Genomic DNA, 25,241 nt, shown 5'->3' on the forward strand with positions numbered 1-25,241 from the left:
TAGAGTTTAAAAAATAGTATTTCTATAAAAATAAAATTTTTATATTTTATAAAAAAAATCATGTAGGTATGACAAAATTACTTTTTCACCTATTAAAAATCAGAATTTTTTTTTCAAAAATATCTTTATGTCGTAAAAATCCGTAAGTAAGATTTTTGGTATAATATATATTTCATACAGTTTTTACTAGATGCTTAACTAAATATAAATTATTTTGAAATATGCTATTTTTTTAATGATGAAACAAGCATATCAAAACCATTTTTTTAAATATCATATTTTTAATTCTTTATAAAAAATATTTTAGTGAGAAAAAAAATTATAAACCAAATGGGTTCTAAGTATTTTTTATTTGAGACCTTCTCAATCAAGAACAGCAGATCAACACAGAAATATTTACTATGTACGGCAACAGAGCCAATAGGGCCATTAAATTGATTATTGTGGTATTGAATGATCATGGGAAAAGAGATAGTGCAAGAAGGAAAATATGAATACAAAGCGTTTCTTTGATGTCCACCATTCGCTTTAGTTTCCTGCTATGAAAACAGCATACAATTTAGAGAAGCTAGGCTTTGACCCCTGATATGCTATTACCTGACTAACTAATTTACAAGCAAAGTACCCCCCACAGTCCAGAAGATTTAAAACAAAATAAATATAAATAAATATTAAAGAAAATAGAACATAAAGATATATATATATATTAAATTTTTAAATCATGACTATTGAAAAAGAAATAATATTTCTTGCAAAGCAAATTATGTAAACAAGTAGTTGCATTATATATAAATACTAGATGGCACTAGTTGAGGAGAGGACAAGTAGATGAGATACAGGTGAGGTTCCTGTACTTGTTGCTTTGTAATCCTTATTCACTATAAATACCCAACCAACAGCCTTTCAAAACCAAAATTATCATTTTTCTTTTTTGTGCAAAAAAACAAAAAGTCAAATATTGAAAATAAATATAAGCAAAACACCCAACCCCAAACAAAACGATCGTTGTTTTGAGGAATATAGAGGAGGATCAAATCTTAGAAATTAATATGAGCAAATGCCGGTCCCCAAAATAAAAACCATAAAAGAAAAGTTTTTAAATAGAATCAAGCAAAAAAACTAAAGTTCAACATTTGATTTTATCTAGCAAATCCCATTCTCCAAAATTCATGTTTTAAAACATTGGAAAAAAAATTGACTAAGAAGATTGTGAAATAAATCAATAATTATATCTTGAGAAAGCCATCGCTCTTTCCGCGAACTTGCATTGCATTCAATTTTACAAATTGGCCGATCTGATGGGCAAGAAAATACATAAAAAGAAACCATCAAAAAAAATTCCTAGTAGATAAAGAGAAATAAAATGGATCTCAATTTAATATACTCATATTTGCGTTGATTTGATCGAGAATCTTTACCCTCTTCTTCTTGCCAATATCTCTTGAGATAGCATCAAAGCATGTCTCTATCTCACTATCTCGAGATCAGTGGAGAAGAATGGAGGAGAGGTTTTTTTTAATTGATTTTGATTGAGAAGAATCATAATTAATTAAGAAATGGTAAATCTTTTTTTCTTAACCAATGCCCATTTTTTCACTTATATTTATTTGGAAAATTCTTGATAAGCAGGCGATTTTTTATTTCAAAATCTAACTCCTAAAATCATGAATGAGTAGAAAAAATTCTTACTAGTTAAGAAATGTTAAATCTTTTCTTTTTAACGAATGCTACTTTTTTTCCTTATATCTATTTGAAAAGTCCTTAATAAGTGGGGGGTTTTAAATTTCAAAATCACAATTGGAATGAGATGGTTTTGGATAATATAGTAGTGTTGTTGTCTTTTTCTGATTTTTTTAAATTTTAGTGAACATTTTAGAGAGGCGAGACATTTCTTTCTCTCCTATCCATTTAATAGATAAGAAATATTCATGAAGAGAATCGATATTTCTTATTTCTTCTTTCTTTTCTTGTATATTACGAATGACGGGAGGGAATGTCGTATTTACTAATAACCAAATTTTATGTCTTTGTCTAAAAAAAAGAAGAAGAGCGCTAATTAGACAAAGATAGCTGCTAAATATATATACCAAAAACTCCTACAGAAATCAAAATGTTGTTTATTCGCCTCTTGATAGAATGTTGAATTTTACATGCTTGTTTAAACACAACAATTTAATGGTTCATTAGTTAAATAAACATGCCCCTCATTCAGTACCTGATTATGATTTGGGCAATTTGAGGTCTTGGGTGATCGGAACATGTGTTATTATTTATCAATCCAAGGCTTGTACAATTACTCCAAACAATGGCCCAGTAGACGCACTCCCATTTTTTTTATTTTTTTTAAATACTAACCATGGCAAAGACTCTTTCGTTTTATTATAGCAGAATGTTATATAGAATGGTAATATGATTTTTTGCTAAGTGTTATTTCTTTCATAAAAGAGAAGAGGAGAGAGGGGAGAGGGGGGAGCAAAGAGGAGAAGGAGAGAAGTTTCTCTTTTCATGTAAAAAGTGCGCATACTTTTTTAATTCCATGGTTTTTGACACAATTTTTGATTATACATGGACATCCTTCAAGTGACAACATATATGAACGTGGCTAGGCTAGGCTTAAAGGCTTAAAGATATATTGATTATAGCATGGCTAGGCTAAAAGATATTCAATAAAAATATTTGATTAAAAGATAAAAGTATGCGGTTAAAATATAACATAATATTTTTTGCTCTTGCTTGGGAAAAGAAATGATAAACCATATAAATACTAAAAATGCAAATGAAAAAGGCTTAAAAGTAGTATGGCGTCGCCCGGACTCGAACCGGAGACCTTCAGTGTGTTAGACTGACGTGATAACCAACTACACCACGACACCTGAACGGAAATGAGTCTTCCCTATCAAACTATTCAGATCTGTCCCCCCCCCCCAAGTCCCCCGCAAAGCCCCCAACCCTACGGAGCCCCGCCATCCCCCAAAACTACCTGTTTCCTAAAACCCTAGTTATCTCTTCCAAAGCCGATCGACGACGATGACGAGCTCTTTGGATATGTCCCTCGATGACCTCATCAAGAAAAACAAGAAGTCGACCGCCGGCAGCGGTGGCGGCCGGGGGCGGGGGAGAGGGTCCGGCGGCCCCGCCCGCCGATTCTCGGACCGGTCCGGGAACCGCTTGGCGCCCTATTCGACGACAAAGGTACGCCTAGGGTTTTCCCCACCGATCCCAATCCCCCAAAGGACTCCATCTTGATCTCCATCTCCATCTCGATCTCGATCTCCTCGGGCGCAGTTGGGCTATCCGATGGCGCCCCTCTGGAAGCTAGTATAGGGTTTCTGATTTCCGTCTTGTTTATCGTTCATGGAAACGATTCGATCTAGGCGCCCGACGCGGCGTGGCAGCACGATATGTATGCGAATCAGACGGGGGGTCATTCGGCTCCGGCGGCGAGGGTTTCTGCTATCGAGACCGGCACCAAGCTCTACATCTCCAACTTGGATTACGCTGTCTCCAACGAGGACATCAAAGTAATCACCGATATTTTTCTAGTTCTAGTTCTAGTTCTAATGATTTCTCTTTGATTTCATTACCTAGATTAGTGGTGCTTTGCCGATTCTGACCAAATATTCTATTTTTTCTTTTCAAATTTTAGTTTTCCGAGGTTAATATGACTTACCTTTGATTAAATAGCATGGTTCTCATTTGTAGTTTTCAAAAAGCTGTTTAAACATCTCTGCTAGATGGCATCATTTATAAATGGCCGGTGGTTGTTTGTTTGCTGCGTGTGTATCAACCATGAAGTCTTGTTTTTGCTCTCTATATTTCATCCCCATCCCGTTGTTTTTGTGTATACTGGAATCTGTAGTTTTACTTTTAGATTTGGATTCCAAACTCCTTGTTTTGCATGTACTTTGTACTGCTTATTGTAGTTTGCCTTTCATTATGCTACTTTGTGCTGCTTATTGTAGAGTGAAGTATAGACTTTACATAGGATAGTTTGGAGCTTGGGAATTCGAAAATCCTCTGCTTGAGGAATGCGGGTTGTTGGTTTCCGACCAAAACAAAGGGTAAGGAGGTGTATGACCTGTGGCGCATGTAGGTGTTCTTTCATGCACGAGAACATAGATCTAGTATTCCTCACAATGCCAGGCACTTCACCATCAGCTGATAAAAAAACTTGCAGATCCAGCATACTACGTGTCCCTGTGAGTCCAATCATTCCTCACAAGATGTTCAGAAGAATTTGAAGGGGAAGAATGAATATGGGCAATTTGGTTCAGTAACATTCTATACTCTCTTGTTGGAAACTCTGAGAAATCAGCCAGTTGGTATAGTGCCCTTCACGTTCTGGACACTGTAGCAACATTTAAGAAGAAAGGTAGATACTTACATGATGCAATTAGCCCATCACAATGCATACTAGTGGAATGTGAAGAATAGAAGCAGTAATTATGGATTGTGTGTCCAAGTCATTGGTTGATGGAAAAGGAGTTCGATTGAAAAGGAAGACAAAAGATAGAGGCCGTTGGATGCCACACAACACCATTAAATCACACTCGCAAACCACAACCACACATTATTGTGCTCTTTATCTATCATGTTATTACTTTCATGAGTTTAAGGAAGTTTGATAATTCAGTCCATCCCAGTCCAACTTGTTAATGTGTTTACGAAAAGCATAGCATGCCAATGCATGCTATTCCCTTTATTTTTCTTAGTGAAGTCTGCATGCAGCTGGTTTCTAAGCAAAATCCTTGTTTTTGCTTTTTCTCTAATAGAATAAAATGTGCTGCATAGATATCCATCTTCTCATATCTCATGTTCCTTTCTTTCCTTCCTTCCGTCCTTTCTTTCTTGCAGGAACTCTTTTCGGAGGTTGGCGATCTCAAACGTTACTCGATCCATTATGATAGGAGTGGAAGATCAAAGGTATATCATTGAACTTGCGCCTAGCTTGGATGCTCTAATGCTTTTATATCTTGCCTTAGTCCGTAATCTCTTCTTTTAGGGAACGGCTGAAGTTGTTTTTTCAAGGCGGGTGGATGCTCTAGCTGCTGTCAAGCGATACAACAATGTGCAACTTGATGGGAAGCCAATGAAAATTGAGATTGTAGGAACAAATATTGAGACACCTGCTACTGGGCCGCAGATTTCAACCAGGGCTTTCGGAAGTATTAATGGCGCCTCCAAAAGGTTGCTACTTATAGCTCTTCAGCTGAGATATGCTATTTTCTATAGTTTTTATATTGAGACTGTTGCTTCTGAACTCTACTTATTTGGTGAGTTGCTTTCATATTCTCCGAAAGACTTTTTCAACATGATATTCTTACTATGTGCATGCATGCATGTATACCCTTTGTTGTAATAAATTCCTGATAATTCTGTTTAAAAAAATTGTTCTAGTGCGATTGTCATGTATTATGTGGCTTTTTTGTCATACATCTGGTTCTGCCGAAGTGATAGCATGCAAATTTGTAATTCAAAGAGGGAAACGAAAGTAAGGATAATTAATTAATACTAAAATAACAAGTCAAGTAATTATTTTATAGTAATTAATTAATATTTAATTACTTGATTTGTTCATCACTCGACTTTTTACTTTTTTTAATATTATAGTACTTTTTTATTTTTATTTTATAGAGTATTTTTATATTATATTTTATAGAGTATAGACATGAAGTGGTCATGATGCTTAAAGAAGTGGTCATGATTATCTGAACAGTCACTTTAAAGCGCCACCAGTAAAATGAGAAACAGTATCAGTGCTGACATGGGAATATGAATCACACTGTTTGGGGATTCGTTGACTATTAGTCAACAAAAATATATTAAATTAGAGGGAATGCAAATGAAAATAAGGGTCTGCTTCACATAAATGTTTCCTGTCATTATTGTTTTTTGTTATCGTATATCAACGTTCAAGGAAGTAAAGAGCTGAAGATGTTTTTGATGAAAAAAATGTAGCATTGCAGTTGAAGACTCTGAATTCTTTTGGAGTTGTACGTAACCACCAAATTGTTGCGCATAACCTTAAAGTGAACTTTAATAAAACCACTGTAAGATTGGTTTTGCTGGAGACTTGTAAGTTAGTATATTGTCAGGTACACTTAATTGAGATAAACTTACTGGAGGCTTTGGTTGATGTAGGAATTTAATTGAGTTGAATTGGAGGGGAGCACTAAAAAAAAATCAAACTGAAGGGATTTGTATTCATAGAGTTAATATCCTATAAATTTGTAAGGCTGATGACAGGTAATAATTTACTAATCGCATCTTTGCCAAATGATCAAGATTGATGGGAGGTCAGCTATTTATGGCTTGTAAGTTTATGATATTTTGTGATGTAGGACCAATTGGCGATGACCTACAATGTGTTGGTGGACTTGGGAAAGGGATTTAATGACGTTTCAAGTCAAGAAATCTCTGGGTTGTCCTGTTAGAGAAAACATCTTTTTTTGGGTAATTGTAAATTTCAAGAGGGCCAAAAGTGTTCTTGTTCTAGGTGTTGGCAAGAGATATGGGTCCTAAGAACAAATTTCTAATAGTGATAGGTTGATTGACAATTGTTCGCAAAAAGAAAAATTCAGATTAAAATAAAAATAAAAGGCAAATAAGACTTAAAAGACTGCAAGTAAGAGTAAATAGAAAAACTGTGGAGATAATAGAAAAGAGTAGAGATCAAGAGAAGAGAGGGACATAAGGAGGAGGGGATAGAAGGGTCGAACCTAGCCTAAAGAGATCCTTTCTTCATTCAAAATAAATCATGTGCCGTGCTTCTAGTGGCTAGCCATAAGGTCCTTTTGATGATCTTACATGACTTGCAAGTAAACCGGGCCTCTTAACAAGCAAGAAAGTAATAATCAAAAACTTTTACCTTATCATTTAGCCAACCCAACAGATATGTAAAGTAGGACCCTTTTATAGAAATCCCACCTAGTCCAGGACTCTAAGGCCCTGTTTGGGAGATCTTTTAGAGGGCTAAAAAACACTTTTTAGATGCTTTTTGGCCTTCCAAAAGCTCTTTTAGATAAAATAGGGATGTTTGATAAAAAATTTGGAAAGTTGTTTTAGCTTCAGAAAGTTAAAAATAGCTTTTTGGGAGAAGCTCCATTTTAGAGCTTTTCAGAAAAGTACTTTTAGGCCCCGTCGGAAAGTTGTTTTTTTGACCAAAATATCCGTGATAAAATATAACAATTACACAAAATGTTCCTTTATAATATGAAAATCTGCAAGAGGATGAAAAATTAATTTACACTAATAATTATAATATTTTATATCTTTATTATTGTACTATACTATAAATATAATATTATATGATATTATATCATAATACATTAATATGTTTATGTTAAATAATTTAATATTATGTTATATTACGAAAAACTAATTTACGCTAATAATTATAATATTTTATACCTTTGTTATTGTATTATACTATAATTATAATATTATATTACATTATATCATAATACATTGATATGTTATGTTAAATAATTTAATATTATATTAAATTATTATGCTATAGTATACAATATTATATTACTATATTATAATAATATTATATTACATTATAGTAATATTATACTATATCATATATTTTTGTATTAATACATATTATATTTTATTATGCTCTATTGTATACTACTATGCAATGTCCTTTATGGTCATTTTGTCATAGCAAAAGTACTTTCTTAGTTTGTTTACCAAACACATGTTAAAGTGCCACAACACTTTAAAAATATAATTACCAAATAGCAAACAACTTTTTATAAAAGCTCTACTTCAGAAAGCTCTACTTTCCAGAGCTCTATTTACAAAAGCTCTACTGCCAACAGCTCTTCCAAACGGGGCCTAAAACCAATTCTAAGAATTACATGAATACAAGTCCGAAAAATACAAGAAAATACACACTTTTTTTAAAAAAAAATTCCATCATTTTGTGATCTGAAATGGAAGCTCTTGACTTTATGAATTATGTATTCCTTTTTTGAAAGGAGTGCTAATGTTTGAAGAACGACGAATTGTTTGCATTGTGTACCTTTTGAGACATACTTGTTTTATGTAATGGCTTCTTTCTATGACTTTATAAAAGGTAAACATTTGATTAACTAATCTTTTTTTTTGAATATATTTTGTTTTCCATCACTAAAAGTTAAGGCCTACTATTGATTCTTCTAGACTAAGATGCATGTAGCTTCAAGTAGGGATGGCAATGGGTCAGGTATGGGTTGGGTAGGCCATCACCTATACCTGCCTCGTACTTTCCTTGGGGTAGGGTGGATAGATTTAGACTGTGTGGGTTGGATGGATATAGGTCAAATAATGCTACAAAAATCTTTTTTTTTAAACAAATCAAACAAATAAAAAAGAATATAAATATAAATGGTAGTACTTCACATAATATTCAACAAAATAAGAGTCAAAGACAGAGACCATAACAAACCAAATTTTCAATAATAATAGAAATATAATAAATAAAGATATTATTCTTTAGGAAGTCAGATGTCTCTTAAACTAAGAAAAACAATCAACTAAAAAATTGAAAAACTAAGCATCATGGCATGCAACCTTTTACATGTTCGATCTTTCTTATGAGTTGAGTGACTAGACAAAGGGTTGGAAGGGTATTTGTGAAGAGTTATATATATCTGGATTGGATTTGAGGCGGGTTTTACCATTTCCCACACTCACCCTTGATCTACTCTGGATTGGGTAAAACTTGCCCCATTAGGGTTGGGTCGGTCAGGTACCCAATGCAGCAGAGTAAATTGCCACTCCTAGCTTTAGGCGCATAGCTCAGCTATCAACTTGATGGAGGACCATCCATTAAGAAGGAATTTATGCACAATTATGTAAGGCACAAATATAGAAATTAGGGAATTTTATTTTTATGTGGATTCTAGAATTTTATGTGAACTCTAGAATTTCATTTTTATGTGGACTCTAGGATTTATCTTATTAAGGTTTTGGGATGGCTATATAAATCCATTCCTTTGGTAATTGAGAACACAATTTGCATTATTGAGAAGATAGATTATTGAGTTGTCTTCTTTCTCTCCCTCTTCTCTTTTCTCCCCTATTCTTCTTCTTCTCCACCCTCTCTCTCTCTCATTCTTCTTCTGTCCTGAAACTAGGAGGTTGGCTAATTAAACCAGCTTGTAAATGGGGAGGAATAGATAACTCTTCATTAGTTATATTCCATCAATTGACAGATGCAGAGAAGTGCATTTTCTAAGCCTTACTCGAGGTTTCTTTTCCTCTTCTTGGAGTCTGAAGGACACAAGAAACCTGATTTTTTTCCCCCACCAAACTTCTTCATTATATTTCTTACTGCCATTAGTTGGGATTAGGCTTGCTTTTCATTTTCATGAGATTTATTTGTGAAGCAAGATCTAGTAGTCAAGACTAATGTTTTTCAGCAAATTTAAGCAATTACAAACTGGAATATTCATCAACTTCTGTCATGATATAGCAGCGGAGTGGTGCCTATGCTTTATTTGCTTGGATTACTCCTGTTAGCTGTCATGATGAAAGGTTTGAAAATTGCCAAACTTTTTAGTTTTAATAGCCTGTCTGGCTTCTGTCAATGTAATCACCTTTAATTCGAGGACTGGCAGTCTTTTGAAGACATGCTGATCGATTACTGAATTACTTTGTTTTATGCCTGAAGAAGGTTCTTTATTATTTTCTCAATACAAGTCAAATCCTTCTTCAGAACAGATATGTATCTGTGTGTATTGCTTTTCTCAGGATTCCAGTTTTCTCTTTTCCTTCATTTGTGTTCTTGTTCCACTCTACTATTTCATTATGTTTATTTAGCTTGTTGTATATCTTTCTTCTGAAAATCCACTATTGTAGCAAACAAATTGGTCAACTGAACTGGCATTGTAATGCAGCAGTGGACCTGGGAGTGGCAGCTCTACAGGATGGCCACGAGGTGGTGGTGGTGGCCGCAGACGGGCAAGGGGCCGTGGACGAGGTAGAGGCCGTGGTAGTCAGGTTACTACTTCAGATCTTGATGCTGACTTGGAGAAGTACCACACAGAGGCAATGCAAATCAACTGAAAGCTTGTGCCATGGTGCTTTGTGTGTTTTCCTCCACTTGGTTAATTCTGCTCAAAATTTGCATATTTCTATAAATGTGTGACTATAGGTACTTATGGAGTGGGGGGATCACGACTCTTTAGTATTATTACTGGTATGTGGGACTCGGGATTTAGCTGTGGTTGACTCGTTTGGATTTCAACATGATACATCTGTTAAATGGACTAGTGATTGCCTCTTACACAATCGTGTAGTTTAGTCAGATTTCTGCCGCAGATCTTGAAGCTGACTTGGAGAAGTACCACGCACAGGCAATGCAAGTCAACTGAAAGCTCTCATCTTGGTGTGCTGCATCCACTTGCTCAAAAGTAGTTTATTTCTATAGTTGTGTGACATTAGGAAGTGGATCACGACTCCTTGGTCTTATTACTGGTTTGTGGGCCTTGGGTTTTACTGTTATTGGCTCCTTTTAGTTTCAACATGATACATCTGTTTAAGGGACAACGGGTGATTGCCCCTTACGCAATCATGTAATTTAGTTGGTCTTGCTTTCTTTAGATCCAACCCTTGCAGAATGCAGCCGAGAAGTCATTTGGTGGAGGTGATCACTCTTCAAAGTCATTATCAGGAGTAATCTGATACATGTGAATCTGTAGTTTCTTCTTTTACTTTGCAGGCCATAATATCTTTATGTTCTCTTTTTTAACATATTGATGATGTATCTTGAGTTTGGTGTTTTAAGTCTGAAAGCTGACACTTCTGAATTATAGCATTTTAATCCCTTTGTAGTATGTTGAGGACCGGTGCACCCTGATGTTGGAGTTGCATGCCGGATTACATCCTTTTTTATTGCATAATTTATGAGGTTAATCAATTCATATGGATGATTTTGATTTTTAAGGTGATTTGCCCTGGAAAGCCAACTACCATAATGCTGTGGTTTTTCACTACTTAAAAGCCAAAAGCTTAGAAACAGTTTTCATCACACATTTTTTACAATGTTAATGCTATCTGGGGCAACAATCAAATGGTGTTGATGATTTCTAGTTTACTCAAACTTGGATGATAGTTTATTTATGGTTGCAGCAGCTGGCAGTTTGCCTAAGCTGAATTCGGTGCCCATGTCATGCACAGGTACAGGTTGGAGTATCTAATTGTTGTTCAACCACGTTCAGGAAGTATTATGATTTCTTAAGTTTCCTGCAATATCCAGGCATGGTTGTGGAAATGCATTTGAGAAATGGAAAAAGCATTGCTTTTCTACAGAACTTGATGTTTTTGTAGTATCATTGCATTGTCATGCCATTGCATCTTCCCGTGACAGGATATTTGAGCAGGAGAGATTGTCAGGGTTCTGCAGGTTATTTGATGGATGAATCCAGGCATAGTTTCCCTTGCTTCTGCTTATGCTTTTCTGGGAACAAAATGAAAACCAGGAAAATAATAACTTGGGGCGGAAGGGACCATAAAATCCAACTGCTCTCCTTGAAGTGCAGCTTGTGCATGTTATGACATTGCCCCTCAATGATTTTGGCCATGGTAACTCAAAACTGGCGATCCAACGAGGCCAACAACTTGCGGTTCAGTGGGTTGTTATGTATATCCTAATGGAGAAAATATTCCGTGCGAGTGGAGCCTACAGGATTTAAGGCGCACGATTGGCGTGATGCAGGCTATAATTTCTTATCCAAAGGGCTTGGGAGAGGTCCATGGTTTTAGAGGTGGCAGATTACTTAAAAAAAAAGTGAAAAAAGTAAGAGAAAAAAATGAAGTATAAAGGCACGTCCAAGTGCTAACCGGGCTTCTACTGAAGTGCATATGATATACAGTATAGCCAATTAACCGGCCGGTGATTTTTATTTTCCCTCTAGTCTTTGGTTTTCTACACAAAAGATAACAATGATGAGCCCAGTGGTCTTACGTCTTAGCCGGTTAGGCTGTTATATAAATTTCAAATAATTTGGCAGTCTTTATGTTATCATCACAGTCGATTAACCGAATATACGTCGACAAACACCCAAAAGACATACAGATTGTCCATCGTATCTAGGTTTGGGATTTATCCTCAAGTCAGAGAGAAGTTGAAATTAGCCTCCGTGGCGGAAAAATGGAGGTGAACTGGAGACAAAAGGGGGCCTAATTTTGTTGGACAATGCTAAAAAATAGTTACTGTAACAAGTTTTGAAGCAAGCATGAGCCTTGATACCTGTACAACATCCAAGTATATATATATATTTTTGATGTAAATAACAAAATATTTTTGATGCAAGTATAACATCAAGTATAATTGTGGGGCTACCATGACATATTCTGCACAAATCATCTTCCAGGACCTGGAAGGTAACTGGAACTGAAAAAGGCACCATACAGGTTAGGCATACATGACTACCAATAAAGCACATACAGCAGCAAGCTCTAATCCATAGGACTTTGGGATGGATAAAAAAGAAACCCCAGAAACTGCCACCGCTTGGTGGTGGGTTAACAATGCAATGCAGCAACAATTTAGCGCCAACAATGTAGCGTGTAACAATGCAATGCACGAACAATTTAGCACTCATTCTAACCATTTGGTGGTGTGTTAACAATGAAATGCAGCAATCATTTAGCACTCATTTGCTGGTTTCTAGCTTCACAGCAACTAAAACCATGCAGACCGCAGGAGCACGAGATGAAAGAGAAGAAATGCACAAAAATGTCATGGAAGAATGTATATCAGCTGAAGTCAAAGAACATAGGTTTCAATCTTCAATTCTGGCCTCCATAAGTGCCCACCAGAGCAAACACTTCCATTAGAAAGTGAACCCACAATTTGGGAAAAAGCATCGACTAGCATAGCCGCAATAGCCCAAACTCACCTGCAGTACAAGATATCCAATGTTGAAACCAAGTTTACCATGAGTATCTTTGGAGAACACGACCAAAAATCCTGCCTGAGGGGCACTCATAAGACAGATGGCCACGCCCACCACAGTTGCTGCAGATAACAATACCAACCCAGCCATAGCTGATGCGACCTGGCTGGTCGCACATGCCGCGGACAGGCCCTCCTTGGATCTCCAATGCCAGGCTTGCCTTGGGACAGTCACGTGCCACATGGCCTGAAACATTGCAGAGATTGCATACTGGTTGGTTAGGGCATTCACGAGCCAGGTGACCAGTCTTGTGGCAGTTGTTGCAAGCCTTGTCATTGGTACAGTCTGCGGCAATATGACCTGGCTTGTAGCAGTTGTTGCAAAGCCTGGTGTCAAAGGTGGCTAGTCCTGAGCCGGGGCAATCACAAGCCAGGTGGCCTGTTTTGTTACACGTGTGGCAGACAGCTTCATTTTTGCACTCACTGGCAACATGTCCAGACTCCTTGCAATTCCAGCACAGGGTCACTGCAGTGCACTCTGCTGCAATGTGCCTGTCGGCAAAGAGTTGAGAGCAAATATTTATGGTCAGGTTGGAAATAATCAAATAACTGACAGTTGCTATACTGTATTACTGTATAAGCCAACAGCTCAAAAGAAGGCTCCTCACTTTCCGCACCTGTTTTAGTTTTCGATGATTTAATCCATTAAAATGTCGAATATCATATTTATTTTTGAAACCAAATACAATAACTTACCCTGGGAGTGCACAATTGTTGCAGACAGCTACATTTGGACAGCCTCTAGCGTAGTGTCCAGGACGCTTACAGTTCTTGCAGAGAGAATCCCTGGAAGAAAACAAACAAATTAAGAACGTAGAAACAACAACTTTAAAAATGTGTACAAGAAAGCATAGTGCAAATAAGTTGGTAAAATATCATTGCTAATAACAGCTTGACATGTTCCATGCCACTAAGAAATGTACCATCTCTCCAAGTCATGTAACTTACCATAGATGCATAATCCATTACCATCTTATCAGGGAAAAATATAAAGGCAACTGCAATAACTAAAGGTTATTATAAATTAGTTGAACGGTGCAAACTTATGATTTTTTTTTAAATATGGCAAAATCAAATTGCTTATAGATGAAAAGAACCCAAATATATCTTACTATTCATTAAACAAAGTGGATTCTCTTTCTAAATTTACTCATAAAATTTCTAGTCCAATGAAAAGTCCTCTATTTCTTGCAGAGTTAATTTTTGTCAAAAAATACTGTATAATTTGAGCTTCTTTCCACAAATGGTGCCAATTTAATGTATATACTCTACGTCCTCCTATAAATAATTAGCTGAACAGAAGAACAAGTGCAGAACATATAACTAGAATTTAGGGATAAAAGAGAAATCTCGCCCATTTTCCCAATCAAGATAAAAGTGTTGAACTTAGCTCTCAAGCAAGGCCTCCATGCACTTGTACCACCAAAATGACAAAGTTGCAATATTATGGGGGAAAAAAATAGAGAAAACAAATATTCATGGTACATAAGCAATTCCTCCAGAGACTAGACTTGAGCCTTAAGGCAATCCAAACCAGCACCTTTTAGACTAAATTCTAGCCATCTACAAACAAACAAAATGTGAGAAGGCAAAAAAGAACAAAAGAAAAAAGGCTAGTTATATTACCATGCTTGACTATGTAGGGCCTGATAACTCTCTCAAGGCAGACTCTTCTGGTAAATTGACGCTTCCACCTTCTTTTTTTTTTTGAACATATACAAAAAAGTGAAAATTGACTAATGGATTTCAAACCTATGCCCCTTTGAAGTATATTACAAACTCCTCATTAAAACTGAGGTGGCAATGGAATTTAGAATCAGACTTTCACAACTATGCATGTAACAAATCCAATCGAGCCTGTGAAAAACTAGCCAAATTAAAAATAAGCATAACATTAGACCTAATGTTGTAAATCCATAAGCAGATTATGATTTTGAATTCCTCCCTCCCCTTCCATCTCCCTTCTTTTTCTTCTCATTCTTGTCCTTGTGTTAGGTAAGAAAGATATCCACACAATATCAGTTCCCTATTGTAGATGAGCTTCTTTGCCTGATATCCAACATGTTTGCTGCCACTGGGACCTGATGCAGCAAACGCCATCACCATGGTGACAATAATCATCAATGATGGGGGAAGGAGGAGGGGGAAGAGGGCGAAGGTGGAGAGAACAAAAACAAAAGAAGAAGAAGAAGAAGTGGAGGGAATGAGGACAAGATTTAATGTGGGGTGGGGGTGGGGGTGGGAGGTGGTGGGTGCTGGGTGGTGGGGACAGATTCAAAAGAACTTTGCCTTCCCGAAACTATTGACTATCAACGTTACTGATGTTGTCATCAAGAGATGCTTCTGTTCGGTGTCGTCACTGGTCACTGGATTTGGGTGTTATCAACCCCCTCCATTTCTTCTTCTCCATTTTAATATGTAAACTTGGAGATACACATAACCCAATGGTAATAGTTGGTGAATGAGGATGCATAAAGCCAACCAATGGCTATGGTACCTAGAGATGCACCTGATCAACAAATTCTGACCTGCCTAGGGCCAAGCATTCGGCCAAAGACTTGCACTAGGCATAGTAGGCAGCCTGTGTGCTTGCCCCAAAATCTAAGTTGTCTAGGCAGGTCACCCAGCATTAGGCAGGGTGCCGCGGAGGCAGCCCCCAAAATCGGTTACTTGGGTCTACAACATGCAAGAAATTCCATCTCCGATGGGATGATTTGAAGCATAGAAAGAAAATGAGTTAAGCATTTCTATGTACAATGTTTGTGACGAAAGATAAAGTAGGACAATAAGGCATGTTCATTTTAAGAAGGTTCTGTAATAATGAAAAAATGGAAAAAAGAAAGACCGTTGAATCCTCTCACTAAAGATAACGCAAGAAAAATATACAAAATCTCTTCCCCATAATTTACCCACCTTTTCCCTTTCTCCCTATCAACACCTAACTATGCTACAGTCCTTAAAACTCTCATGATCATCAACTCAACAAATGCCAAGCTCATGAGGATGCTGCAGATGCTTGCAAGGACATTTGTACAACAACTATTGCACATATGGCTATTAATTTACCAGCTAGCTTTGAGTCCTTATTTCTAGGGCATCATTGGGTCTCTAAGCCATTGATTCTTAAGGTTGTGAGCCTTTGTAGGGTTTGGTACAACACATCATAATGGATGCGATTTTCAAAGAGTGCATGCGGTGGTAAATTGTGAGGCAGATAACAGAATTATATATCTAATGATGCTGTCCTTAGCACTTGAAGTTCCTTGTTAATTTCTCTCTTCTAGAACATTCACTACAGTGCTTGAATAATATATGATAGATCACCTAGATAAATGGTTTCTCTATCCAATTAGTGATTGGGCTCTCTCATCTTCTGCAACCAACTAAACCATGCCATGATAGTAGGATGGGTGATAGTTCTATTTGGTTGTCTTTCAAGATTTACCTTGAATGATGTTTCAAAGCCTTTGCAAGCCCTTGTTTGTTTTGCCAGCAGTCACTGTCAATCCCAATTTTAGCTAGGCAGATTGGTGGGTTTTGATAGCATTATGTTTCAGAGATCAGGCTCTCCTAGCCATAATGGCGATCCTTGTGAAGGCAATGGAAGCATCAAGGCTGATGGCATACTACACAATATCTTGAAATGGATAAACGCTCTACGTGTCAAGAAATATTGGTGGGAATGTGTGCTTCTATCTGATTAACCTAGACATTCGCATCCAGCTCCAAAAGAAAAGCATGTAGGGTACATGTTAGACATTTGAATACTTATGAAATTCTTTTTTGCAGTTTCTAGAGACTTTTGGGGAGCTAGACTCTGCTAACAATGAGTTAGACCTTCCATTTTAACATTAGTAGTAGGTAGGAAAGAAACATGTACGTTAAACAACCTTACAGACAATGCCTTGTAAATAAAATGGTATAAATATATTATTTAATTAAGATTATATTGTATCCTGGGTATCTCCATTTTTCTCTTGCCAAGCCAAACACTTAGATACCTATCTGAAACTAATTCTCATGTTTATGTCCATGCAACGTTGCTTTTATATTTGTTCTCACATGTCCTCACACAGAGGACGCAAGCTAGCTGGTTCTGGATTTAGCATGAAGTGCTTCACCTTTGTTATTATAGTAATTAACAATAAGGTGTCAAAGTGATCGGAGGCAATCACTTAGCCAAATAGGCAAAAATTCAAGGAAAAATGGGAGGGAACATCATACTTGGCTCTTAGGGAAGACCTTGACAGAGTCACACCACCGAGATGAGAAGAGTTGCAAGAGTCAACTTATGCTTTTCTGGAGAACCATCTTCATCAACTCAAAACAATCTTTTCAATAGATTTGCATTTATGTGGTGCTACAAATGGCTTGGCACTCAAATATTTTTGATAATGCAAAGGCAAGCTTCACAAATCAAAACAAGCAAATGTGCTAACCTGTCCAAGACTTCGTCAATTCATAATAAAACCCATCTGTGCATCTCTCTCTTTCTCTCTCCCTATGTGCGCATGTGTGTGTGGATGTGCACATATATATGGATTATGCTGATATGATAATGCAACCGATACATGTACTGCTAAGGGTTTTGATAAGAATAATGTAAAACTAAAAGCAAAATTGACGACAAAGATGACGACATTGTTTCATATATGAAAACAGTATTGCACCAAAATATTTGCTATGGTCAAACTAATAGTAGAAAAATAACATCGGAATTGATACAAACTTTGTTTGTTGCAAGTAAGCATAAGAAGTTATGCCTATGCTGGTTTTTTTATGCTATACTTAATAATAAAGCAAATGTTAATCAACATTCTGACAAACGTTCTAATAAAAAAATTCACAGCATTATCAGTATCAGCATTGAGTTTTTTTTTAAAAAAACATGAAATATTAGCCTTTAAAGGGCTTTAAATTCCAAATCCCATAAGATGATGCATTGGCTAGTCCAGTGGTCCATGACAGCAATTCTGGAATTTTAAACTCATGCCCTTCCATTAATAATCTATCCATCTCTAGTAGTACTTCTGTAACAACTTTGAAGAGAAGAGATTTCGCAATTCCCAACATTTAAAATGAAAAAATATGGATAGATTGACTCTTAAGTTACAAAATGCAAGTTCAATTCGTTATGTTTTGAAAAGAACAAGATTCCATCTACGAAGAGTTCCAAGAATGGAACACTTGAAAGCAAATCCAGTAACCTAAATAAGGCAAGCTCACCAGTAGCTGCGGCGTTCGCTTCTGTAAGGAGCGTCACGATAGGACATGCGATTGGTTCGGAACAGACGTGCTCGAGGAGGGTTTCTGCTGCCATCTGGACTCATCGTGATAACCCCACAAAACCCTGCGTGCCCACTAAACAACCCCTCCTGCCACTCCAACTCCACCCCCTGTTTTCAAAACCCAGTGAGTCCAGATCCATGCCAACCAAACCCTAGCCTGCCGTAATCTCCACTCTAGGAAAGAATTAAAACAGAATCAAAATCGTATAGCCTATCATGCATATAAGCAGTATAAAGAAAAGCAAACCAATCGATTTATCAAAAAGAATTCAGTCTCTTTTCGCCAAGAAAACAGAAAAAAATCTTGGATAATTACAATCAGTCAAAGATCTGAGCGTTGGTACCTAAATCTGGGAGCAGAAAGGATTCAGACGACTCAAAAACCTAGCCCTAAACGAAAAAAAGATAAATAAATCAAGAAACCAAAATTCCATGCTCCCATCTATCAATCCCAAGAAATCTCGAATGCCACACAAAGTACGAGAGAAATGCCACGAATCGCAGGTAAAGGAGGGTTGAGTTGGGGCCAATACCTCGACCTCGAGATCCCATGCAACGAGGGCTCCTCCCTTGGGCCGCAGCGCTCCGGAGAGGAAGACGATACACGCGAGCAACGGACAAGGGTGAGGGAGAACTTAAATAGACGGACAACCTAGGAGCGAAAAAGGAGGACGTGATCCGGATACCGATCTTTTGGCGGAAACTAAAGCCCCGTAGGCGCCCTTTGAGTTACGAAGCGAGTGAAGAACAGCTTGGCCCATCCGTTGGATACTAGTCTTGGTGGAGTGGGCCGCCTCCATCATGAAGTCTGGATATTGGGTCATGACCAGGCTCTTGCTAAGCCCAGGGAATCATCTTGACAGCCCTTGTCCGAACTACCAGCCTAATAGCCCTAAATGGCATGACACGGGGATGTATGGCTCGAGTTCTAAAGCATGTGTCTAGCTGGCATCATGGCCAGCACACGAATAAATTTCTAAAATCATCCGATTGATATGGCAGCCGAGAATTGGTGCAGTAATCAAAGAATCGATAGTGCAAATCAGGGTCGCTCGACCAATCACCGGCTTTCGTATCGGACCAGCGAATCGAGCAATGATCTAAAATGAAATTTAATATTTTTGATTTTATAATTATGCCATTCTTAGCCTTTTGCCCATGATTAAGTAATCTCTATTTAGTATTTTATAGGCAGCATGTTCGAATGTTTTTAATATCCATGCAGATATATTCTTGTCAGCATAGTTGGCACGCCATCTTGATGCATCAATTGTCATATTTGCATGGCACTAATATATACAAACAAACAAATACTTTTGATGGATATCGAATCATTATTAAATTATTTTATCTGTGGAAATATTGGCTTGGCCTGTCTAGAACTTAAACCAAGCTAGGGGATTCCCTGATTTATTCATGCCATCTCGATATCTATAACTAGAGTCACCCTTGGCTGTGATAGCTTATATGCTCATGATTTCCATGTCTTCTACGCGCAAATTGCTTACTGAACCAATACTTACATTGCATACTGTAAAACATGGTTGTCAATATTAACAGGGGCGGCTCAATACATTCTGGGGCCTAAGGCGAATCCAATGAATGAGGCATTTTTTTAATAATAATTTTTTTTAATAATATTTTTTTTAATAAATATAAAATACTTAAAAAAATATATGAAAATAGATAGCTATCAAGTACACTATTTCAACCATGAATCTAACAAAGATAGACAAGAAGCCTTTTCAATTTAATATAATTCTTGAATGGAAGCACATAAAAGTAATTATTCTAAGTGAAGGGCCATGAAACTGATTAAATAACTGAGATAATACTTGGCAATATTGTTTACCATGTCAAGCAAGAGCCGGATAGGAAAATGTCATCTCATGGCACTTCATGGTCAAGGTAAAGAAAAGAATTTGTCCATAAAGAAACCTCAGAAAGTAGGGTTATTATGGGAAATTCACTCCATCAAATTGATAAAAGTCTCATCCCACATCCCACCGTCTCCCCTTCAAGTGAGTACCCAAGCAGCAACTGCAACATCACGGCACAACAGCCATTCAACCCCCTCCCTCCTTTTCTCTCTCTACCACCCAAGAGGGGAGAAGAAACCGAGAGGAGAAAACTAAAAGAATCTCCTCTCTCTCTCTCTCCCTCTCCCTCCCTCCCTCCCCCCCCCCCCCCCCCCCCAAAAAAAAAAAAAAAACAAAACTACTGTCCCCAACTTCCAAATTGCCCCTCTGCAGGCCAGTAAACTCTCCACCGATGGAGGGGGAAAGATTCGTAGCCAGCTCCTGATCCCGTTTATATGGGCCTTTGCTTCCTTTTGGTCAGCCTCCAGGGGCCTTAGGCGACCGCCTCAGTCGCCTAAGGCTCGGGCCGGCTTTATCAATATATTGTGTGATAGTGAGGTGACCAAGGTTACTTGTGTGTGTCATAGGTTAATAGTTGGAGTTTATGCCGTAGCCCAGCCAGTGGCTGGAATTTCGAGGCCTACGCCGAAGCCCATCTAATATGCTCCCAGCCCAAATAGACGAGCCAGTAGATTTAAGTTTTTAAGGCCCATGTCCAATTTAAGGCTTCGAAGCTCATATTCCTCCGTCAACTGCACCTAATGAGGCAAACGAGAGAGAAACCCATTTGATGGTGACCGTACGCCCATCATCACATCAGGGCCGTCCATATCACTCCTGAAAGCCGAGAGATACCCTACTTTAGGCGGCTCTGGGCACAGGACAAACGGTTCACCGCAACAAGAGCGTTGTCTCCGAAGGCTTGGAGCCGTCGTTCATTTCCTCACAAAGGGGCAGGGAAAGAGAGAGAAAGAGGGAGAGATGAGGAAGTTCGATCCGTGGCCGGTGTTCTTCAGGAGGGAGTTTAACCGGAACTGGCCCTTCCTCGTCGGCTTCGCCATCACCGGCGCCGTCATCGTCAAGTTGACTGCCGGCCTCACCGGTGATTAAATTTCTCCCCCTCTTGAACCCCCGATCTCCTCCTCTCTTTTATCTTCTTCATTTTTATCTCATTTACTATTTTTTCTTTTCGATTTTTATTTTTCGTACGCCAGAGGAGGACGCCAAGAACTCTCGCTTCGTTCAGGAGCACAACAGGTTCGATATTATCTCAAACCCTAGTTTTTATTTTCTTTCCCCTCTTTTTTTTTTAACATCATTTGTTAGATGCCATTGATCGCTTTATATCTACATATGATATTTTGGTTCTTGATGTTTGGCTGCTAGGATAAGTTATATTACCTAAGATTTGGTGCTAGATCTGGTACAAATGTTTTATTTTGTTTTATTGTTTTTTTAAACAAGGGGTTGCTCTTCATTGTTCCAGATATGTGGTACAGAATGTCCAACTTAAAAACTTCTCTGGTTTCGCCTCCCCATAATGATTGAGATGTTGGGGTCTCTCTTACCTGGAGTTTAGCTTGGAGTTTTTACTTTATTGTTAATGTTGTTCTCCTTTTTAATTGTAAGAAAAGTTTCACAAAGGTGGGTTGTGTTATAGTTGATTTATGCCAAATGAATTATTTGAGACTTCTAAATGTTTTGGCAAAGAGTCAAAGGAGATCTGAGATGTCTTATTTCAAGGCTGTTCAATTGCCAATATACAGTTTATTTTTAGTGTAAATTAACCTTACCGGATGCAATCTAGCATTTATGAGGATGATTACAATAATGCGAATCTAGAAATAGAAAGAAGGGCGCTTCGTGCACGTGGATTAGAAGGTTTTAGAACTAGCAAACCACAAAATGATTGCTGGGATTTTATTTTTTTGAGGGAGTAAAGGTGTAATGCAGAGAGCCGTAAAACGTTCCATCTGTTCCTGTTTATTTGTTGACAGTTGATACCTGAGAGCCTAGTTTAGTATGCCAATGAAAAAACTCCATTGTTTACTGGAATACATCCAAGAGAACGCAAAGGCAAGTCTCATTTGATTTTTTTTAATATAATTTCATTTGGCAAATGCCTCAGTGGCTGACAAATCATATGAATTTGTTGATTGAAACATATGGAGCATCAGTTGTTCATAGCAGTAGATGTAATGGAGTTGCAAAATTGATTTGCCTGTAAGTATCTGGGTCTTCCGTCAACACTGGGCTGGCGAAGGAGACATGATTGGGACCTCTTAAGTTCTAACCATTGGGTGGAGAGTCATGTAATTCTGTTTGGGATAATATTTATTCTTGTCAGATCCATCTTATGCAATCCCTGTGTATTCTAGACAGGTTTACAAGATCTAAGGTTTTTTTAGGTGTCTGGCATCTCTAAATTGTGGGCAAGACTTTAAGATAATTTGGAAAAATGAATTTAGAAAATGACTGGTAGAGACTAGCAACTGAGATTGGATGAAGTAAGATAGGTATTCGAGTTTTGGATTTCTCTCCATCCTTGGTTTATTTTTTTGGTTTTGGAACACATTTCTACCCGATCATTGGTTACCTTTTTAGCGTTTTAGTACAAACTGTTTCGTTTCAAAACAAGTCAAAAACATAAAAACAACACACCTATAATCAAATTATGAGTAACAATCAAAATGGTTCAATTAAGAGATGCTGAATAAATTTGCAGTTGACACGAATGGAGGGTCATGCTATTAGATGAGTCACCTGAAGATTGCAAGAAATTAACAGCGGTTCTTATGGTGTTGACAGATTATGCAAGAATGGCTCAGTTGAGTGGATATGAATTTTCTCAGTGTGGCTCTACTATCATGGCTTCTAAGATAACTAGATGGCTATGCAATTGTGCCAGAAGCTCTCGAGAGTCGAGAAGCTCACCATAAGGTACCTATTATGAAACCACTATAAGGTTGGAAGTAGATTTGTCAAATGAGGCTGTCACATTGAGTCTATGATAGGTTATTTTATTTACTGAAAACAAAGTAATAAACCCTAATAAAGAAGGAAAGAAATTTTTGTGTTGCAAAGTTGCAGAATTACGAAACCAAATTGGAGGCTGATCAAGATGCACCTATATACTGCAAAAATAGTTGGTGTGATTTGTGAGCGAATATGAGTTCAAATGACCAAACCTTACTTATTTTGCTAAGATCCAAGCATGCATAAATGAGCTATTGAACATCATTCTATCATCTATTAACTTTATTTAACTGATATTTATCAATACTTAATGAAGAAAGATTTAGCAAACTTCCAAAGGAAAGAACGAACGGCACTAAGCCACTAATGGCCCTTTTCCTATACTTAATCAAGGTTGTGTGACTGAGTGGAAAATGGGAGTTTCTAGATAAAATAGATGGCTGCTATACAAGATTCTTAATTGCAGTTTCATTATATTCTTTTGTAATGTCCAATGAAGGCCTATTTAGGTTGCCATTGTTAGTTATAAGATGTTGATGTAATGATAAGCAATTTCAAGATACAGTTTTGGTTCATAAAGATGTCTAAGATGTGCTTTGGTGATTTTGAATGGATTATTGATGTCTATCTTGCTGCTCAACTTTCAAATAAACTTCCATGTGTAATTAGACTTTCTCTGATACCATGCAACTTATGGGAGGGAGATGCAGTACATACTGTTGTTTATCTGTCAAGATGCAGAAGCACTTTTTGTAGACTATACATACATTAGCAGCCTTCTCATTAGGAGATACAAATTATTTTACATTCAAGAATATTTTTGAATTCAAATTTCATGTCTATTAATTTCATATAACAAAATGATCACCACTGCTGTTATTCAAAGTTAAAGGTTTTTGCACCTAGCAAACTTGCCGATCATGTGAGGGTGGTCACTTGTGAGAGTGCCATTTTTATTTATTAGGCTGCGTTTTAGTTGAAGTATTTTTGGGTATGCTGAACTTGCTGATAAGAAAGCCAAGTTGCCACTTTGATGTTGCGGGGTGGATAAATGGTATTTGTTATATTAATTATAAGTTATGGTAACTCAATTGGGATTGAAAACATGAACAAGGGTGGATAATTATTTTTTCACTACCTTTTACCCCTCGATGCATAATTTGTGTGGTTTCTCGTCTTTTGACTTTTTTAATTGCTCGGGTTCCATCCCAACTAGTATAGGATGTTTTATCTAGTTTTCTTGAGTTGTGTATTCGTATGCATGCTGAGGTTCATCATTTTCATGACTGAGAGAAGGCTGTCTTGATGAATGAAGGATGGTGGCATTCTAACAATCATATTAAAATTGGCCTGGTAGTCCTCATACCTGGCCATCGTGCTATTGATTATTCCTGGTTTTTGTCAACTTGAACCAGTGGTTCAAATGTTCGAATGATTTCTTTTGGATACATGTATGTATGATATGTACTCTTGTCCTCTATGAACAAGCAGACTAAGAGCAGTAATCTTTTGTAGGTGAAAAAGGCTGATTTGGTGGCTGATTTGAGCTTCTGTCCATGATGAGGCTGGCCAATTTCCTCAATGTTTTGCATAAAAATTAAACATGATCTCAATGCTTTGTGTCGAAAACTTATTAGTATTATTGAATCGAGAATAAAAGACTGATGGCTGGTATATGGACAGTTCCTTGAAGGCTTTTATTGTAAGTTCAGAGTTTTAGGACTACTATTTACTCGAACAGTCATGCATGTGTTGTCTTGCAATAAAGGGGATTAGGTCTCTCATTTATCAATGGAGATTTACCTATCTTATTATTGGCATGCTAATGCTCTTGCTTATATCTGTTTTGAATCTCTTAGCTCCTTGCATCTCTGTTCAACATCATGAAGTTCCCTTTCTATGCTGGACGATGCAGATGATGATAATTTCTAAACATAGCAATAGAAATGGTCAGATAGTCACCCTGCCAGAACAAGTTATTTTCAGGTCAATATTGCATGTTAATTCCATCCTAGGGGTAATTGTGCCTAGTTTCTTTTGCTTGAGGGTAGCATAAAGCTATCAGCTTTGCCAACTTGGTGCTGCCCCAGGGATGTGGCAAAATCTGTTAAGCTCGCTCCTTTTTTACTGTCATTGTCAAGTTAAGCTCCGGAGTTTTGATAGCCA

The 25,241-nt window shown here is 37.3% G+C and overlaps 3 protein-coding genes and 1 non-coding gene across 6 annotated transcripts; 2 read left to right on the plus strand and 2 right to left on the minus strand.

Moving 5' to 3' along the window:
* Window positions 1–2,799: 2,799 nt before the first annotated feature.
* On the minus strand, window positions 2,800–2,873 carry TRNAV-AAC. Its single transcript has one exon. It is a non-coding gene; the product is annotated as a tRNA-Val (tRNA).
* Window positions 2,874–2,922: 49 nt separating this feature from the next.
* LOC103716971 (THO complex subunit 4A-like) lies at window positions 2,923–10,912 on the plus strand. 2 transcript variants are annotated; one of them, XM_008805192.4, is made up of 5 exons: window positions 2,923–3,192; window positions 3,375–3,521; window positions 4,855–4,923; window positions 5,003–5,187; window positions 9,891–10,912. In XM_008805192.4, exons 1-5 carry the CDS (start codon window positions 3,028–3,030, stop codon window positions 10,057–10,059), a joined length of 735 nt encoding a protein of 244 aa, XP_008803414.1. In that variant the 5' UTR covers window positions 2,923–3,027; the 3' UTR covers window positions 10,060–10,912. The 2 variants fall into 2 exon arrangements, with proteins under 2 accessions (XP_008803414.1, XP_008803415.1); XM_008805193.4 differs by having other exon boundaries at window positions 9,894–10,912.
* A 1,800-nt stretch (window positions 10,913–12,712) lies between these two features.
* LOC103716972 (zinc finger protein GIS2-like) lies at window positions 12,713–18,912 on the minus strand. Of its 2 annotated transcripts, none has more exons than XM_008805195.4 (4): window positions 18,774–18,912; window positions 18,179–18,348; window positions 13,649–13,738; window positions 12,713–13,444 (listed from the first exon to the last, which is right to left on the minus strand). In XM_008805195.4, the coding sequence occupies exons 2-4, from the start codon at window positions 18,280–18,282 to the stop codon at window positions 12,931–12,933; spliced, it is 708 nt and encodes a 235-aa protein (XP_008803417.1). In that variant the 5' UTR covers window positions 18,283–18,348; window positions 18,774–18,912; the 3' UTR covers window positions 12,713–12,930. The 2 variants fall into 2 exon arrangements, with proteins under 2 accessions (XP_008803417.1, XP_008803416.1); XM_008805194.4 differs by having other exon boundaries at window positions 18,179–18,414.
* Window positions 18,913–20,859: 1,947 nt separating this feature from the next.
* On the plus strand, window positions 20,860–24,901 carry LOC103716973. Its single transcript, XM_008805196.4, has 3 exons — window positions 20,860–21,201; window positions 21,314–21,356; window positions 24,591–24,901. The coding sequence occupies exons 1-3, from the start codon at window positions 21,081–21,083 to the stop codon at window positions 24,592–24,594; spliced, it is 168 nt and encodes a 55-aa protein (XP_008803418.1). The 5' UTR covers window positions 20,860–21,080; the 3' UTR covers window positions 24,595–24,901.
* The last annotated feature ends 340 nt before the right edge of the window (window positions 24,902–25,241 follow it).

This window comes from Phoenix dactylifera, chromosome 3 (genome assembly GCF_009389715.1).
Source record: "Phoenix dactylifera cultivar Barhee BC4 chromosome 3, palm_55x_up_171113_PBpolish2nd_filt_p, whole genome shotgun sequence".
Lineage (NCBI taxonomy): Eukaryota > Viridiplantae > Streptophyta > Magnoliopsida > Arecales > Arecaceae > Phoenix > Phoenix dactylifera.

Excerpts from the sequence above, each read along its gene's own strand:
- LOC103716972 (XM_008805195.4), bottom strand. The coding sequence starts at position 18,282 with ATGAGTCCAGATGGCAGCAGAAACCCTCCTCGAGCACGTCTGTTCCGA. Across the intron at positions 13,739-18,178 it reads AGCGAACGCCGCAGCTACTG|GGATTCTCTCTGCAAGAACT; the intron begins GTGAGCTTGCCT and ends GTTTTCTTCCAG. Across the intron at positions 13,445-13,648 it reads AACAATTGTGCACTCCCAGG|GCACATTGCAGCAGAGTGCA; the intron begins GTAAGTTATTGT and ends CTTTGCCGACAG.
- LOC103716973 (XM_008805196.4), top strand. The coding sequence starts at position 21,081 with ATGAGGAAGTTCGATCCGTGGCCGGTGTTCTTCAGGAGGGAGTTTAAC. Across the intron at positions 21,202-21,313 it reads GTTGACTGCCGGCCTCACCG|AGGAGGACGCCAAGAACTCT; the intron begins GTGATTAAATTT and ends TTCGTACGCCAG.
- LOC103716971 (XM_008805192.4), top strand. The coding sequence starts at position 3,028 with ATGACGAGCTCTTTGGATATGTCCCTCGATGACCTCATCAAGAAAAAC. Across the intron at positions 3,522-4,854 it reads TCTCCAACGAGGACATCAAA|GAACTCTTTTCGGAGGTTGG; the intron begins GTAATCACCGAT and ends TCTTTCTTGCAG. Across the intron at positions 4,924-5,002 it reads ATAGGAGTGGAAGATCAAAG|GGAACGGCTGAAGTTGTTTT; the intron begins GTATATCATTGA and ends CTCTTCTTTTAG.